The sequence below is a fragment of the Mytilus edulis genome, chromosome 5 (assembly GCF_963676685.1).
Source record: "Mytilus edulis chromosome 5, xbMytEdul2.2, whole genome shotgun sequence".
NCBI classification, from domain to species: domain Eukaryota; kingdom Metazoa; phylum Mollusca; class Bivalvia; order Mytilida; family Mytilidae; genus Mytilus; species Mytilus edulis.
In genome coordinates, this window is record NC_092348.1 from 49,790,634 (window position 1) to 49,808,182 (window position 17,549).

General features: G+C 31.4%; 2 protein-coding genes across 9 annotated transcripts in view; one reads left to right on the forward strand and one right to left on the reverse strand.

Annotated features, from left to right (window-relative positions):
* Positions 1-5,661, reverse strand: part of LOC139523865 (copine-3-like) — a 41,781-nt gene extending 36,120 nt beyond the window's left edge. Inside the window, exons 1-2 of one of the 8 annotated variants that reach the window (XM_071318226.1) lie at positions 5,507-5,661; positions 798-947 (exon numbers count right to left, since the gene is read on the reverse strand). In XM_071318226.1, coding sequence (XP_071174327.1) covers positions 798-938 — 141 coding nt within the window. In that variant the 5' untranslated portion in view covers positions 939-947; positions 5,507-5,661. Of the gene's footprint in view, positions 1-797; positions 948-2,902; positions 3,187-5,506 lie in introns of those variants that run through there. The other 7 variants (XM_071318222.1, XM_071318229.1, XM_071318223.1 and 4 more) reach the window with 7 other exon arrangements.
* Positions 5,662-5,832: 171 nt separating this feature from the next.
* Positions 5,833-16,877, forward strand: LOC139523867 (kelch-like protein 26). The gene is made up of 3 exons (XM_071318231.1): positions 5,833-5,944; positions 8,197-8,502; positions 9,356-16,877. The coding sequence occupies exons 2-3, from the start codon at positions 8,244-8,246 to the stop codon at positions 10,873-10,875; spliced, it is 1,779 nt and encodes a 592-aa protein (XP_071174332.1). The 5' UTR covers positions 5,833-5,944; positions 8,197-8,243; the 3' UTR covers positions 10,876-16,877.
* Positions 16,878-17,549: the final 672 nt, after the last annotated feature.

Consider the following 17,549-nt stretch of genomic DNA (forward strand, 5'->3'; position numbering starts at 1 on the left):
ATAATATTGAAATTAATTGAAGCAATAGCTTGACAGTATAAAGGTTCTGCTGAACCATTGGTCTTACATGTGATTATTACTATCAGTGTACATGTGTTATATTGAATGGCAATCTATCAGTAAAATACTGAGATTGTATTTTTTCAAAAGATTTCTTTACTGAACTAGTACATATATTTGTTTAGGGGCCAGCTGAAGGACGCCTCCGGGTGCGGGAATTTCTCCCTGCATTGAAGACCTGTTGGTGACCTTCTGCTGTTGTCTTCTCTATGGTCGGGTTGTTGTCTCTTTAACACATTCCCCATTTCCATTCTCAATCTTATTTGTTCATTATTTCAGTCAATGAACCATGACTATAGCCAAAGGTACAGGGCCAAATAATTTCAATGGAAATATTAAAGATATACCAATGCCGTTATAACTGCATGACAAATATCATTTACTTATCATTAGTGGTTCCTCTTATACTAAACTGACCTAATAACTAACTTAATATGTAAACTATGCATAGCTTTACAATCACTAGCTATTATGCAAGATAATAATTGTATACTGCTTTATTCAAAATTGAAAAATACAAAGTTAATTTTGCAGTGATTTACTATTTATATGGGTTATGAACATTGAATTTAATGTCAAGACTAGAACACTTAGCCAGTGGTTAAGTTTAAATAAACCATGCATCTCTCATATTCAATAATTGTATAGTAGAATGAACTGTTATGGCTTTCCAAAGTATTTCTTAATCAATATACATTTGTAGTACATGTATTAAATACCACTTGTACATAGTTTACCTCATTCCATGTGCCTTGCTGAAACATAAAAAAGGCCACACATGGATCTGATTTTGAAGTGGAGTCTTTCTTGATAAGATGCTGGCATTCTATATGAAGCTCTACTTTTGATGCAGGGCCACGAGTAGGAGCCTGGTTCATCTTTGATTTCTGAAATAAAGTATAAAATACTTGTAACATATAAAACTAACTACAAGGAACCTAAAACAGTGGATTGAAAATTTCTGCCTTAAAAATGTACCTCCTCATACACTAAATCAACAATGACCTTTCCATTCCACTATGTGTGAAAATTTTGTAATGTATACAGAAGCAAAAATTGCAACTTCTTTAACCAAAATATACATTAACAAGAGTGCACACGTTGAAATCTCTCGCCTTCTTTACTAATCATTGATATTTTGTTGATAGTCCTACATTTGTAAATATAAAGCTTTATTATAACTGTTACATAAACTCAACATTTACAAAGAAAACTAAACATTGATCAATGAACCATGACAATAAGGTCAAGGTAAGATGAACCATGCCAGGCAGACATGTACAACTTACATATCTTCCATACAACAAATATAGTTGACCTATTGCTTATTAATTAAGAAAAAAAGACCAAAACACAAAACACTTAACAATGAACCATGAAAATGAGGTCAAGGTCAAATAAACCTGCACAACTGACATATCTATAGATCATAAAATATGTCCATACACCAAATATAGTTGACCTATTGCATATAGTACTAGAAAAATAGACCAAAACTAAAAAAAACATAACTTTGACCACTGAACCATGAAAATGAGGTAAAGGTCAGACGACACCAGCCAGTTGGACATGTACACCTTACAATCATTCATTACACCAAATATAGTAGACCTATTGCTTATAGTATCTGAGATATGGACTTGACAACCAAATTTGACCTTGTTCACTTATTCATGAAATGAGGTCTAGGTCAAGTAAAAACTGTCTGACCGGCATGAGGACCTTGCAAGGTATGCACATACCAAATATAGTTATCCTATTACTTATAATAAGAGAAAATTTAACATTACAAAAAATCTTAACTTTTTTTTCAAGTAGGCAACCATGAAAATGAGGTCAAGGACATTGGACATGTGACTGACGGAAAGTTCATAACATGAGCCATCTATATAAAAAGTATGAAGCATCCAGGTCTACCACCTTCTAAAATATAAAGCTTTTGAGAAGTTAGTTAATGACGCCACCAGATCACTTTCCCTATGTCGAGCTTTCTGCAACAAAAGTTGCAGCTCAACAAAAATGTTTGGATATTACTATATGCCTATTTTATTCAGGTTGTTTAGACTAACAACATCACCAATTTATGAGATATAGAAATAGTATCAAATCATATCAAAAATTTCATTAAATGTTTCTGTCATGTTAACAATCAAGGGGTCTTTTAATTGGAATTATAAAAATTCTAATTCTTATTATTCTTATTATCAAGTTTTTATTAGCTAAAAATCATGAAAACAAATAAGCTACCAGAAGTTACATGAATGTTACACCACAATAAGACAAAGAACATGCGAAAAGCTTTTTAAAAGCATTATTTCACTACCATATAGAACCTTATATAGGAATTATTATTAGTGATATTTGTATTTTTCTAACTATACTTTTTGCTCTTATTAAATAATCAATGAGGAATAAAATTGATATTGCTTCAATATACATATATAACAAATAAACAGGTTCCTATAATTTGTGTCCACTACAATATAAAAACAATAAATGACAACAAAATATTTTACCAATTTAGTGAGTAAGAAGTGATAATATTTAATTGCAATTTGGTAAAATATTTTAGTGTATTGGTTTGTTGAAAGGGGAAAAAAAGCCTTTCAGATATGCGCTGTAAGAAAATAATTGTAAATAACCTTTGGGACTGCAATGCATAGCCAAAATTACACAAAATAATGAAGAATAACATGTTTTTCAATTGGGTTAAATTTTCATTTTTATGCTTATTACTTACATGTACCTGTTGCAATTCAGTGATTAACATTTTTTTATTTAATCATTTTATTATATTATTTAATTATTTTATTATACATGTTATAAGTGTAAACAACCCTACCTTTGGAAAATATTAAACATTCAAGGTCACATAAAACTTTACCTTAATGTAATATGTATAACACGTAAAAACATCTATGCATTAATTGTAACAAGAGGATGTGGGTTTGTTTTTGGTTAAATTCTAGACATTCAAATCTATAGACTTTACTGTGATGTGATTACATCAGATAAACAATATTTAAACAATATTTAATTTCTCAGTAATAAACATATCTCTTTATCTTGCTCTTTGATTCTATAAACAAACTTCAAGTGTCCCACATCCTAAAAGAACCCAGTAATGTTCTTCCTGCCCAACATATAGGGAAGATAATACTTTTGTGGGTAAATTTCATTGTACATGTATGCATTTTCCAATTATACAATGCACATGTATACATAGGGACAATTTATAGATCTCAAACTAATATTTGTTGTGTTTAAGTTAAGCAACACAATCTATATAATAGAAACAAATGATCTTCTATATGCACTCAAAAACATTCTCTATAATTATTGTCACATACATCTGCAATAAAAACCTGAGAGATCAATTAAGCTTAACAGATTTCAAGTTTTTATGTTAATTCAATAGATTTCAAGTTTTTATGTTAATTCAATAGATTTCAAGTTTTTATGTTAATTCAATATATTTCAAGTTTTTATGTTAATTCAATTAATCAATTTCATATATATATTATAATCAAATTTACCACCATCTACCAAAAAAAAATCTTGTTCTCTACTTGGGATGCATATGCATGTAAATGTGATTCAAAAACTGAAACTTCAAATTAAATAAATTGCTTTGCCGAGCACAGCTGGATACGAACGCTGAGGTCCAACAACTTAACAGTTGGGGCAAAAATGGACACAATATTCGCACTTAATGCAGGTCTAAATTTGGATTGTAATTAATTATTTGGCACATAGTAATAGGTTTCTGACTGTTTGGACCTCACTTACATTCTAAAATTGCTAACACAACAATGCAAGTGACAGTGGTTGAACATGTATGCATACATTTGACAGAGTTGTCAAGTAACTACTAGAGATTTGAAATTTTCAGCTGGAGTTTGGGCTTCATACATGTAACTGAAGTTTTTTATCAACACTTTTAACAATGATGAAACCTAGGCTATTTCAATTTTTTCAAGACATCATAAATATTTGGACTAGCAATTACATTTGTACGAAGGAAGACGTCACTGCAAAAAATTAAAATAGCCTTTCTGTTTCAAGATGTCATTGATATTTGGAATAGGTGAGAGGACACAGCAAAAAATTAAAGAGGCTTTCAAGATCTCATAATTTAATATTTTGACTTGGAACTTCACAGCAAAAATATATGAGCCTTTCAAGACGTCATTATAATACACCTTATCGCTATTTGTCCGCCATTACTGAACATCACATAGGCTCCCGTAAAATTTTGATGTCATAATACAAAATGTCTGACACCACAACGGAAAAGTGATTGTCGTATGATGTCAATAGTTATAAAAGCAAGACAGATCCTCGGGTCAGCATGGAATAGCGAATAGGTGTATTTGGACAACATAGCAAAAAAATAAAATAGCTTTACAAGACCTCATAATTATTTGGACTACGGAAAATGTCACAGCAAAGAATTAAAATAGCATAATTTTTCAAGAAGTCATTATCATTTAAATTAGGTCAGACATTTTGGTGTGATAGCAAAATCGTTCTGAGTTGGTTGTATTCGCCGAACATACAAAACCTTTTATTGCTAATAGAATTACAGAAATCTGACAACTTGTAGAAAATAAAACTTGGAGGTATTGTCCAACTGACTGTAACCCTGCTGACTGTCTTACGTACGGAATGTCTTCATCAAAGTTTTTGAACAATAAAACTCGGTTCAACAGACCAAAATGGCTTGCACATGAAGAACAATGGCCGCATTTGGATCGAAATTCCGTTGGTATGACAACATTAACAGACAATGAAATTACAGAAATAAACTGGCAAATTCAACAAAATGATGACAGATTCACAGTTGTAAAGGAATTCATCAACTTAGAGAAGTTCAGCAGTTATCTAAAACTGCTTCGTATAACGTCTTACGTATTGCGCTTTATAACGAATTGCAGAACACTTTCACATGTTTCACAAAACAGGAAATACCAACATTTAGAGGTAAACAAAATCCAAATGCTTCACTCGTGTTGATATGGAATGTACTGTACAGCAAACTATTTTCATGAATGAAATCCGAAATATTGTTTCAAAGGATACTAATCGACTACCTATTGTACGACAGTTACGATTATATATCACGAAAAAGGACTACTACTTTCCGGCGGAGGAATTGACAATGCAAAACAGTGAAATACCATTATTTACTTCTGACAAAACACCTGTTGACAACATTCATGACATTGTTTATTTTGGACGCACACAAAATACAAAATACAAAATCCCAGTGGAATAAATGGGGCAATTACCTTAATTTAACAGACATATTGGATACCGAAAAATTATTATCCAACAATGAGTGAAAACCACATTACAGGTATTCCCTGTAGGAAGATAATAAGTTGTAGCTAAAGGCTACTAAAGCTCATGTTGAACTATACAAAAACTAAAAGTTTTGATTTACCTGTTACCCACTTATTCAATTAAAGAAACGTAATATGTACTGGCGGTCTGCAGTCTATTAGGAACACTTCCTAATTCAGGTTTTTAACTTTTTGTATACCGAATTTTCAACTGAGTTATCGTTCTTCTTGATGTTGTTTATAGGAAGAACCAAAATTATGGAACTGTGCATATTTAGATAATTCATTTTATACATACTTATTTAACCAAATTTTGTTTTTATTCAATATGTAAATATTTTAAACTTTAAACCACAAAAAATATTATCCAATAGCTTTAAGTGCATGGAAAAAGATCTAAAAAAAAATAATAAGTACGGATTTGTAAGTCATTATTTAGCATTATCAAAAAATTGTTTATGTTTGTATTTTTATTTTGACAGCTGATAATTGACTTTTAACGACAGTTGCATTTAAGAGCCAAGTGCACAACAAGTAATGTAAGAAATCCCTATACATTTTGAATGTCTTGAACTCGATATCTGCACAAATACTAAAACAGAAAAACAGAGGATACCATATGCTCTCACCAAATATTTCTACACCTTCTTCTTCTTCTTATGGTATCCAGTTATCCATCAGATTTTTGATGATAACTAACTGCTGCGCATGCGTAGGATAATAATAAATAAATATTTACAAAAGAAAAGTGCCAAAAATAAACAAATACTAACATGACATGTGGTTAAAACTATTTACATAACTACTAGGTTTACTGTTTTATATTGTAGAGAACAGTAGGTGTCAACTGTTCTCTAAAAATATTTAAGGTCGGAGAAAGTACTACCTTTGGAGGTAGTACATTCCATTGTGTAATAGTAAACGTAAAAAAAGGAATATTTGTAACAGTCTTTAAATGTAAGTATGTGTCTGTAAGTTTGTGGATGGAATTGTCTGGTTCTATTGTCTGTTGGTATGAGTAAATCTGATGGTATGGCGACAATATGGTGAACAATTTTATAGAACATTATAAGTCTAGTTTTAAGTCTGCGTTGTTGTAAGGTAGGCCAATTTAAGGTATTGAGCATGTCTGTAACGCTACTGGTGTTGTGGTAACGATTGCAGGCATACCTAGCTGCCCGACGTTGAACCATCTCAAGTTTATTGCATTGTTCAGCAGTATGAGGGTTCCAAACCGAACAAGCATATTCTAGTTTTGGTCGGACAATTTAGTGCTAGGTATGCCTGGGACTTAATGTTTGTGATTGATGTTTTTAGATTTCTTTTTAGAAATCCTAGACTTTTATTTGCATTGCCAATGATGTTGTTTGTGTGCTGGTTCCATTTTAGGTCAGATTGTAGTGTTATACCAAGATATTTAGCTGCGGAGACAGATTCTAGTGTATGACTGTGGAGAATGTAGTCTTTTTTAATTGTATTTTTCTTATTCATGTTATTTGAGGCTGTGAGAACTGTACATTTGTCTGGATGGAAAGCCATCAGCCAGTCTTCTTCCCACTTTGCAGCAGCATCAAGATCTTCCTGAAGACTATCACAATCTTCTTAAGATTTGATGCTTTTGTAAATGATGCTGTCGTCGGCGAACAGTCTGAGTTCAAGATATAAAAAGGTTTATAGAACCTCTTCAGTTCAAGATATAAAAAGGTTTATAGAACAGGTTCATCCTGACCTTTTGTTTTTCTAAGATTGCTTCCATTACACAACAAAACTTACACTGAGTGCAGGCAAACCTATGCATCTTGAAACATTTTTTAAGGCATAGCTTCATGATGAATCATGGCCTAGATAAATAATATTCATAGCATTTTTTTGTTTTGGAAAATTAAAACTTTATAAATATATTTGCCTGTGTTCTTTTTTTTGTGTGTTTCTGCAGAAAGGGGTTAAATGATCAAATACTTGAGTTTCCCTTTGATATGGTTAACTCTGTAACACATTTTAATATGATGTCAACAAACAAAGCCAATGTTCTAATTCCAATAAAACATGGGCTGCACCTGACCTGATTGGCACTAACCAAAGCTGTGTTTTGGAAAATCCTGTGTATCAAAATGAGATTTGTTTTGGAGTTCTTTAAAATTTTGATATTGTGAAACGGTTGATTTTCTATAACATTTTGGCACCTCAATTCTAAATTATTATAGGCTAGGTACAAATGTATAATTATAGATCTTGACAAATAATGCCTACCCATCTTAAAATGAGCATAGAGCATATGTTTAATATACAATATTCATACAGTGAAGGAAACAGTGTACAGTTCACTTCAATCCTTTGATGTCAATATATGACGATCTAGTCCATTGTGTAAAGTCGATCTGACCCCAATATAAAAAAATATCTTATCAGGTGACCCAGTGGTAAACAGTTAATGTTTGTTTGTTTTATATCCTAAACAGCAAAACAAACAGCCCACTTTGGATGAAGACTGAGTAGAAATTATTTGAAAGCTTATAAAAAAAATATGTCAGATTTCAAAAGTATGCAGTTTAGCCTGTTGACACTTTCTACATGTAAATACTATAAAATATTCATTACTATATTATTACGGGGACGGATCGACATTGGACATGTCGACTTTGGGCTGGATCAACTTGGGGCCGTATAATTTTGGAGATGGAACAACCTGATACCCACTTCAATTATTACCTTTAGAGTACTTCTCAAACTTCCTTTACAACTTGGTTTATTTTGGCACCTTCTGGTAATTACATTGTTTGTATTTTTTCAGATTTTCTATGATATTGACATCAGCTGAACCATAAGAATAGAGTCGTCATGCCTCTTTCACCAAGGAAACAAGCGAGGCAATCAACATCAGATGGTGTGATTGGACAACCTTTGTGTGAAGACATAGACAACATCAGTATGTCATTGGTAGCAAAAAACTATTGCTCCAAAGTTATGAAAGGCTTACAAGACCTCAGGAAAGGTGGTATATTATGTGATTATGCCCTGTATGCTGATGGAACAAGAATTAATGTTCATAAAGCTGTCATGGCTGCCTGCAGTGATTACTTTCAAGTTATGCTGACAGGTAATACATGTAATATCATTTTCTCTAATGATTGGAAAAATATTTCAGAAAGTTTTTTTGAAAATAATTTTATCATCACTCTGACATTAAATAGCCTTTCAAGACTGATTTAAATTTCAATCATGACATCCAACGATTGGCTATATATATCTTATTGGGAAATTTGATCATGAGTAAGATAAGCATTGTACAAAATATACTTCCACACTATTGGATTGCATCTGAGGTGAAACTTCACTTTGTTGATTTTGACATTTAAAGTCTAATAATATCCTCACATCGCGTTATCATTATAATCAATTTTCCTTCAAAAACTTTCTTCTTGTGATCCAATAAACATGATAAAAGTTATTCTAGCAATGCCCTGTACCATAATATAATACATTCATATTTATTTCACTTGTTTATATTGAACAATGGCTAAATGTTATGTGAGAAGTAGTCTCTTATTTGTCACTCTGCCAAAAATAGATGTAGACCATGTGACATGCTAATCTGGTGTCAATTTTAATTTTTCATAGTCTAAAACATTGGAAATACATGTACATTTTGAAGTTTTTGAATGATTATTACAATCAAAGATCTAATATCAACATTAAGTTCCCCAAATGACAAAATAAATATGGTATAACAACATACTACCACTGACAAGGTTACATCATGTACATGTACAGTACATGTAGTTAGTTTTGACTTGGGACTGGAACATGAACATGGCAGCAGTAATGCTTATTTAGCACTGTATCTTAAGCACACAGTCTTCATACTTTAGAAATATCTAATTACTGCCTTGAGATTTTTGTAAAACTAAGTAAATTATTTGTAATTAGCTAGTTATTTTTCATTATTATAGGTAATATGAGAGAAAGCAGAGAAGACAGTGTGGATTTGAAAGGAATTTCAGGATGTGGTTTAGCGATTATAGTAGATTTTGCATACACTGGTATATTGGAATTAAATTCTGACAATGTTGAAGAAGTTCTAGCAGCAGCAACACACTTACAGATAAATGATGCTGTAACTCTTTGCAGCAAATATTTAGAGTCTTCTATTACTGTTGGAAATTGTGTGGACATTTTGAATCTTGCTGAACTTTACAGTCTTTCAATACTGCATTCAATTGCAAAGAAGTTTATTTTAGGAAATTTTGAAACTGTAGCTGACACTGAACAATATTATACACTGTCCACAACACAGCTTTCATCATTATTGCAGGAAAACAGCCTCAATATTATGTCAGAATATTGCCTATTTCAAATGCTATTAAAGTGGATAGCACACAGCCCGTTAGAAAGAGAAGGTTGTGTAGCTTTATTGATGAGAAATATAAGACTGCCATTATTGTCAGGAGAGGAATTGGTAGAAAAGGTTAGTCTGGTCCCAGTCATGCAACAGAATCGAGAATGTTCACTATTACTGACAGAGGCTAAAGACTATCATATTGTTGTTGGCAAACAATCAATGCTGCAAACACAAAGAACACAAGTCCGTTCAGATATAAAATCTATTGTCATGTGCCATGCTCAAAATCTTGAACATTATACATTAAAAACCAAGAGGCGTGATTATTTGAGAGATACTATAGTACCCTTGTATAATCCTGCAGTTGTTGTTGTTGATAATTTCATGTATACCTGTGGTGGAAAATATGATAGTAGTCAAAATGAAATTGCTACAGCTAGATGTTTTCGATATGATGCTCGCTTTGATAGGTGGTATGATTTGGCAGCAATGAATGAACCACGGAAAGATTTTGTATTGGTTGCAGTTGATCATAAACTCTATGCAATAGCTGGTCAAGATGAAAATAAGGTCATGTATACAATGGAATGCTTTGATATTGCAAGGAATGAATGGGAATTTAAATGTCCACTTGACAGGCATTTATATGGGCATTCTGGTGCAGTTTGCCTTGGAAAAATATATGTATCAGGAGGGCAGACATTGACAGGAAGCACCAAAAAATTTCTATGCTATGACCCACAGTTAGATAATTGGGAAGAAAGATCACCCATGTTACAGATGAGAATGAACCATTCAATGGCAGAAGTACAAAACAATTTATATGTAATAGGTGGCAATGTTGAAGACAATTATGGCTTCCCTGTACCTGTGATTGCTATTGAGAGGTACTGTCCAGTTGTCAATCAATGGACACTGTGCCAAAGAAGTCTGAACATTCGAGAAGCTGGTGTGTGTGTCATTGACCACAAGATTTATGTTGTTGGTGGTATCAATGGAGAACATTATCTGTCTACATTGATACAGCTGTACGATCCATTGAAAGATGAAATTGACATTGTTGAAAGTTTCACTTCAAGAATTTATGGAAGATCTTGTGCTGTCCTTGGATTACCTAGATGTTTTGTGTGAACCAATATATAATATATACTATCACAAGCAGAGTCAGATATTGAGAACTTATTGAATGAGGCAAATACATTCTAGTCACATTGTTTTATTGTTAATCTTAGAGTCTTTGTTAAAGTTTCATGATCAGCTGTATTTTATATTTTTTAAACTTGATATATACCTAGATAAATTTATATTTACAGTATTGGACTAAGATCACTTAGGCAATGTGTTAATCAGATAAATTATTTGTATCCACTTTAAGCAGGGCTTCATAAATGCACTTTCCTATTTGTATAGGAAACACTATTTTTGAGAAAGATTAGTGAGTTATTTCCCTTTACTTTGCATTGGGTTAATGAATTCACTATTTGAATGTGTGGGTTAGTCCATTTAGCACCTTGAAAATTGAAAGTGTGAACATTTCTGTGGGGAAAAAAATACTTGTTAGCCCTATAAAGATAGAGAAAAAAGTACAAGAAAGTGTGAAATCTGTTAAGGCTTTTTAAAGGCAATTCCAGGGACTCATCATTTTTGGCCATAGTGAGTCCAATAGTAGGAAGAAGATATTTTATTGCAATGTAATTTATTATTTTAGACTACATGACCTAATATTAATTGCAAAAGTAATGAACTGATATTAAATTCAGATCACCTTGAATCTTTTGCTATAAAATTATTTATTCAAAATATTTCAATCTTTGGACCCACCAGTTTTAAAAATGGTGAGTCCAGACAGATTTTCATGAGTCCATGACTCATGGACTGGACCATGTGCTCTTTGATTCTGCTATCCAAGCAATGACACAATTAATGTTCTTGTAGTTATACATTGTAGGTCAGTTTAAAAATTATAAATGTCTTTTGGTCTTCTTACAGAGTTGATGTGTACCATATTTAACAAAAAAATGATTATATCAATCCCCTTTATAAGTTTTTTTTTGTAGGAATAACCATTTGGAGGATTTGATTGTCTACAAATATACCCATGTACCTATTTATTTCATTAAAATTTGGGATTTTCAGTTAAATGTCATAACTTTGGGAGAAAGATTTATCAGTTTTCAGGAAGAAGTTTTTATTAGCCAGAGAAATCATAGTTTATATCTTATTTCATAAAAATTTCAGGATTTAAGCTAAAAATTAGATCATCTATACAAATGCATTGAATATGAAGAATGTTTGGATCAATATTATGAAATAAATATATACAAATGTATAACAAGAGAAGAAGCAAAAAATGCTTATTGCTACAACTCTTAAAATAGATTGATTTACTTTCTGTCTGACATATTTCTCTATCAGTTTCGTATTCATTTTGATTTTTTAATCATTTTTCGAATCTAGATTACCTGTTTGAATTGTTAAAAACACCTTTTCAATAACTGTCTTATGTCATATCTTCATGGTTTTTTTTGGTTATTTCGAGAATTTAGTATTTTTAGCAAATATTAAATTAGATACATTGTACTTTCTGTTTAGTGTTTTATTTATTCACAATTTTGTGAAGCTAGAAGTTGACACGTTGTATAGGCACAGAATAGGTCTAGATAGATAGAGTAAATGTTTATTTTACAACAAAAAACAAAGTAATTAACAAAAAAAATCTGTTGAAGTTGATTAAACCTTAAGTTATGGTCGACTAAATCATCTGTTTATTAAAATAAAGCAATTTAATTTTCAACAAATCACAAAACTTTTAAATCACTATGTAGTTTGCCTCACCTCTTTGTGGTGGAGATATTTTTACAGATATTCAAACACAACACCAGGAAAAGTAAATTGGTCAATGACGACTTGTTCATGTAAGAAAATTTGTTAACATATTTATGGTTTCCATTGTAAATCTTAAACTGTCAGATAACTATGTAGAATTTTTGAAAACAATTGTTTATGTAGCTCTTATTTATTTATTAATTTATAGATAGACATTTTGTAATATATTTTGTATATTAATTCAATTTGTTCCTGTGGAGCATCTAATTACATTTTGGGCCAGTGGGTATTTCTATTGTAATTTGCTACCATTGATTTTGCAATTTATATTTTTTTGGTAATAATATATAAATTTTCAATTTCTGTCAATATTTATTTCAAACTTTTTTTGTCACCTGTTGATTAGTCAGGGTTTCTTCTTATAAATGTATTTATCAAACTTGTTGTCAAACTTTAAACTGCCATATAATATAAGGTAACAAGGTTATCTTATATAAAATTTTGATAAAGTGTTTTATTTTTTTCATTACATGTAAGATAGATTTTATTAAATTAACTATCTATCACACACAAGTTTATATGTGAAATTTGAATCAAAACTTAAACATTTCCTGCTTTGGAAATTTTCACACAGCCCCAAATGTTCAGGGTTCAACCTCTGCGGTAGTTTAAAGCTGCACCCTGCGGAGCACCTGGTTTGTTGATATTTTCCTTCAGGCTGGAGCTAGAGATAAGGAAGAAAGAAAGATATAGCAGTTGTTTTTTCTTCCATCTGAACTACATGGAAAGTCATGGCAAATTGAGAGTTTAGTGCTAGCTCAGAAAATATTACTCTGCTGCAAACAATGTCATAAAACAGAGATTTATAATTCTCATAATTCTCAAAATCTGTGAAGTATGGACACAACATTCAAGCTTTATACAGCTCTGAATTTGGGTTGTGATTAAATAGTTGACACAGCAAAGGTTTCTGACACAAAATGAATGTTGTTTAATGAACTTAAACATTTTTTTTTGCAATACACTATGCTGTTGAATATTAATCCCAGCAAAAAAAAATATTAAAAGAAAAATTCTTTGAAATCTGAAATGAGATAAACTTTACCACCCCCACCCTCTGAATTTTTGTTCACCTCCCCGTTTCCTTATTCCAAAAATAATCCCAATTCAAATTTCTAATCCAGTTTGCAACAATATCTACTCATTTAAATACATCATAAAATATTAAAATATAAAATGACATACAGTCATGGTAAAAATTAATATTAAGTATTAACAGTAACTTCTTAAAATAAAATTACAGCTAATCATCTCAAGACAATCATCATTTCTTAATACATAATTGTCAAGCAGTGTAAGGGAGGTCATCAAACATATATATATATAAATAAACTCATCATAAATTCCAGGACTAAATTTAGTATATACGCCAGACGCGCGTTTCGTCTACAAAAGACTCATCAGTGACGCTCGAATCTAAAAAAGTTAAAAAGGCCAAATAAAGTAAGAAGTTGAAGAGCTAGACTAAGAGGACCAAAATTCCGAAAAGTTTTGCCAAATACAGCTAAGGAAATCTATGCCTGAGGTAGAAAAGCCTTAGTATTTCAAAAAAATCCAAAATTTGTAAACAGTAAATTTATAAATATAACCATATCAATGACAATTCATGTCAGCACAAAAAGTGGCATCGACCCAGTGGTTGTAAAAAAACTCATCATAGATACCAGGACTAAATTTAGTATATACGCCAGACGCGCGTTTCGTCTACAAAAGAACAGTATTCTTTAAATTGAATTGGGTTACCTCCCTTACACTGCTTTTAAATTGTCTAAGTTGTCCTTTAACCAGAAAAACCCTTGTTTTCCCCCTTCTTTACCCCTATTTGCTATGTGATTTGAGCCATAACCCCCATAACCATCCCTTTCTAGTATGAAAACTTGTGGTATAATTTCAGAGATATTTATACACTTTAACACAAGTTAATATTGACTGGAAACTACCAAAATGCTTATTTGGGCCCCTTTTTTGGCCCCCAATTTATTGAAACCTCCCTTTCAGCAAGAACCCCAAAACTCAATTCCATCCTTTCCTTTGTAGTAAGAAACCTTGTAGTATAATTTCAGAGAGATCCATGTATCAAACAAGTTATTGTTTGAAACTAGAACCAGCTGCTCTGCAGGGCGCAGGTTTATACGACCGCAGAGGTCAAACCCTGAACAGTTGGGGCAAGTATGGACACAACATTTAAGCTTGATACAGCTGTGAATTTGGATTGTGATTTAATAGTTGACACAACATAGGTTTCTGACACAGAATGAATGTGGTCTAAGAACCTAAACTTAAAAACTTAAAAATTTTAAATTGGACATTTACCTATTATGGTCCAATATCCAAAATCTAAATACATGGTTAGATTCAGCATATCATAGAACCCCAAGAATTCATTTTTTGATGAAATCAAATAATGTTCAATTTTAGACCCTTTAGACCTCAATGTGGACCAATTTGAAAACTGGGTCCAAATATTAAAAATCTAAATACATGGTTAAATTCAGCATATTAAAGAACCCCATATATTCAATTTTTGTTGAAATCAAACAAAGTTTAATTTTGGACCAATTTGAAAACTGGGCCAAAAATCAAAAATCTAAGTACATGTTTAGATTCAGCATATCAAAGAACCCAAAGAATTCAGTTTTTGTTAAAATCAAACTAAGTTTAATTTTGGACCCTTTGGACTTTAATGTAGACCAATTTGAAAACAGGACCAAAAATACACGGTTAGATTTGGTATATTAAAGAACCCCAATAATTCATTTTTTGATGAAATCAAACAAAGTTTAATTTTGGACCCTTTTGGCCCCTAGTTCCTAAACTGTTGGGACCAAAACTCCTAAAATAAACCCAACCTTCCTTTTGGGGTCATAAACCTTGTGTTTAAATTTCATAGATTTCTATTTACTTTTACTAAAGTTATAGTGTAAAAACCAAATGTCTTTGGACGACGACGACGCCAACCTAATACCAATACACGACCAAAAAATTTTCAATTTTTGCGGTCGTATAAGAATGCTTCTTTTTGGCCCTTTTTTTGCCCATTATTCCTTCATGTTCTGGGAAATTAACCCCAAACTCAATCTTAGCCTTCTATTTATTATATGGAACCTTGTGGTACAAATTATGTCTGAGAGATCCATATAGTTACACACAAGTTATTGTCCTGAAACTAGAAAAATGCTTGTTTTTGGCCCTTAATTCCCAGACTGTTTGCCTCATAACCCTTAAAACGAATCTCAAATTTCTACTTATGGTATTAAACCTTTCTGAACAATTAAAATACTTATACACAACTTATTGTCCTGAAACTAGATAAATGCTTGTTTTGGGCCCTTATTTCTAAACCATTGGAACTATAACCCCCAAAAACAATCCTAACCTTCTTTTTGTGGTTATAAACATTGTGTTAAAATTTTATTGATTTCTATTCACTGAAACTAAAGTTATTATCAGGAATCCATCCGTCTTCGGACAACGCTGACGACGAAGTGATACCAATATACGACCCAAAAAAAATTAATTTTTGCAGCCTTATAAAAATAAGCAGATCTCAAAATGCTACAACTGAAGTCAAGATATCTGTAAAAAATGTTTTCAAGTTTGGCTTGTAGACACTTAATGTACATCTTATCGCACTGTTCCTCAATATATTTTTTATAGAATTTAAATTTTTTCATATGTGCCACATGCATCTTCAGAAAATCATTATTTATTGATTCCTGTCTATAAAATGTTTTAAACAACTTGTTCTGTTATGAAGTTGTTAATTTTGTATATTTTAACCTTACCAGAGTGTCCTCTACACAGAAATGACCAGTAACCATATTGTGTGTTTTATTTGAATATCTTTGTTTATGTTTTTCTGTTTTTATTTTTGGGGAGGGCAATAAATGGCAGTCATTTTCATTTCAACCATTTTAGTAATTAAATGAAAATGTTATTTTTAAAACTATAAGTGTGTAAGAATTTGCTTTGTACTCTTCAATTTTATTTCATTTTATTGGTCCCATGAGTTTTGGTATTTCAAAAGAAAAACATTTTAAAGATTTGTCATTTTTGCTGTATGGAACAGTGACTTATTACATGTATTGGTAATTCAATTTCTAGTTGAATCTCTTTATTCCTCAGTTTCTTCTCATCTCAATATTGTGAAAGTTGATTGTCATAAGTTTTTTCTAGATTTTTTAAAATATTTTTAATGTGCTTTTCTTTAATTGATTATTTAGGTTGAAATAAAATATGTTATCATGTGTTTGTTGCATATTTATAAAAGATTGTGATTGTTGATTATATATGTCAGTGAGACAGCAAACCAAACAACAATAATCAGACCGAGAAATATAATGGACCTATTGCACATCAAAGGAAACTTGAAGATTTGCCATTGGACCATGAAAATGATGTCATGGTCAAATCATAATTTCTAGGCAGACATATACACCTTACAATCATTCCATACACCAAATGTAGATGACCGTTTGTTTGTAATATAATATAAAAAAAAACAGACAAAAAACAGACAAAAACTTAAAGTAACAATCAAAATGAGGTCAAGGTCAAATAAAACATGCCAGACTGACATGTATATCGAAAAATAATTTTGTACACCAAATATAGTTGATCTATTGCATACAGTATAAAACCACAGTTTCTCATATCTTGTGATACATTTATAGGAAACTAAAAGTTCTTTGTCATAAGTTCTAATGGCAGTATTGGGAAACCAATTGTGTTATGTTAGGGAGTGTCATAGGTACCGCTTTTTTCAGTTCTTATTCTATATTACAATGTAAGCCGTTGGAACAACATTTTTACCCTATACTCAAAGGATCGCAAAAAAATTCTTGTACAGGTTGAGACCAATATTCTTCATTTAGTGAACAAATTGAGACCTTTTAAATCTTTTCTAATGTCTTATTTAC

What these genes read in the sequence shown, in the direction of transcription:
- LOC139523867 (XM_071318231.1), top strand. Translation starts at nt 8,244, where the DNA reads ATGCCTCTTTCACCAAGGAAACAAGCGAGGCAATCAACATCAGATGGT. An exon ending in CTTTCAAGTTATGCTGACAG is followed by an intron (nt 8,503 to 9,355) that starts GTAATACATGTA and finishes TCATTATTATAG; the next exon opens with GTAATATGAGAGAAAGCAGA.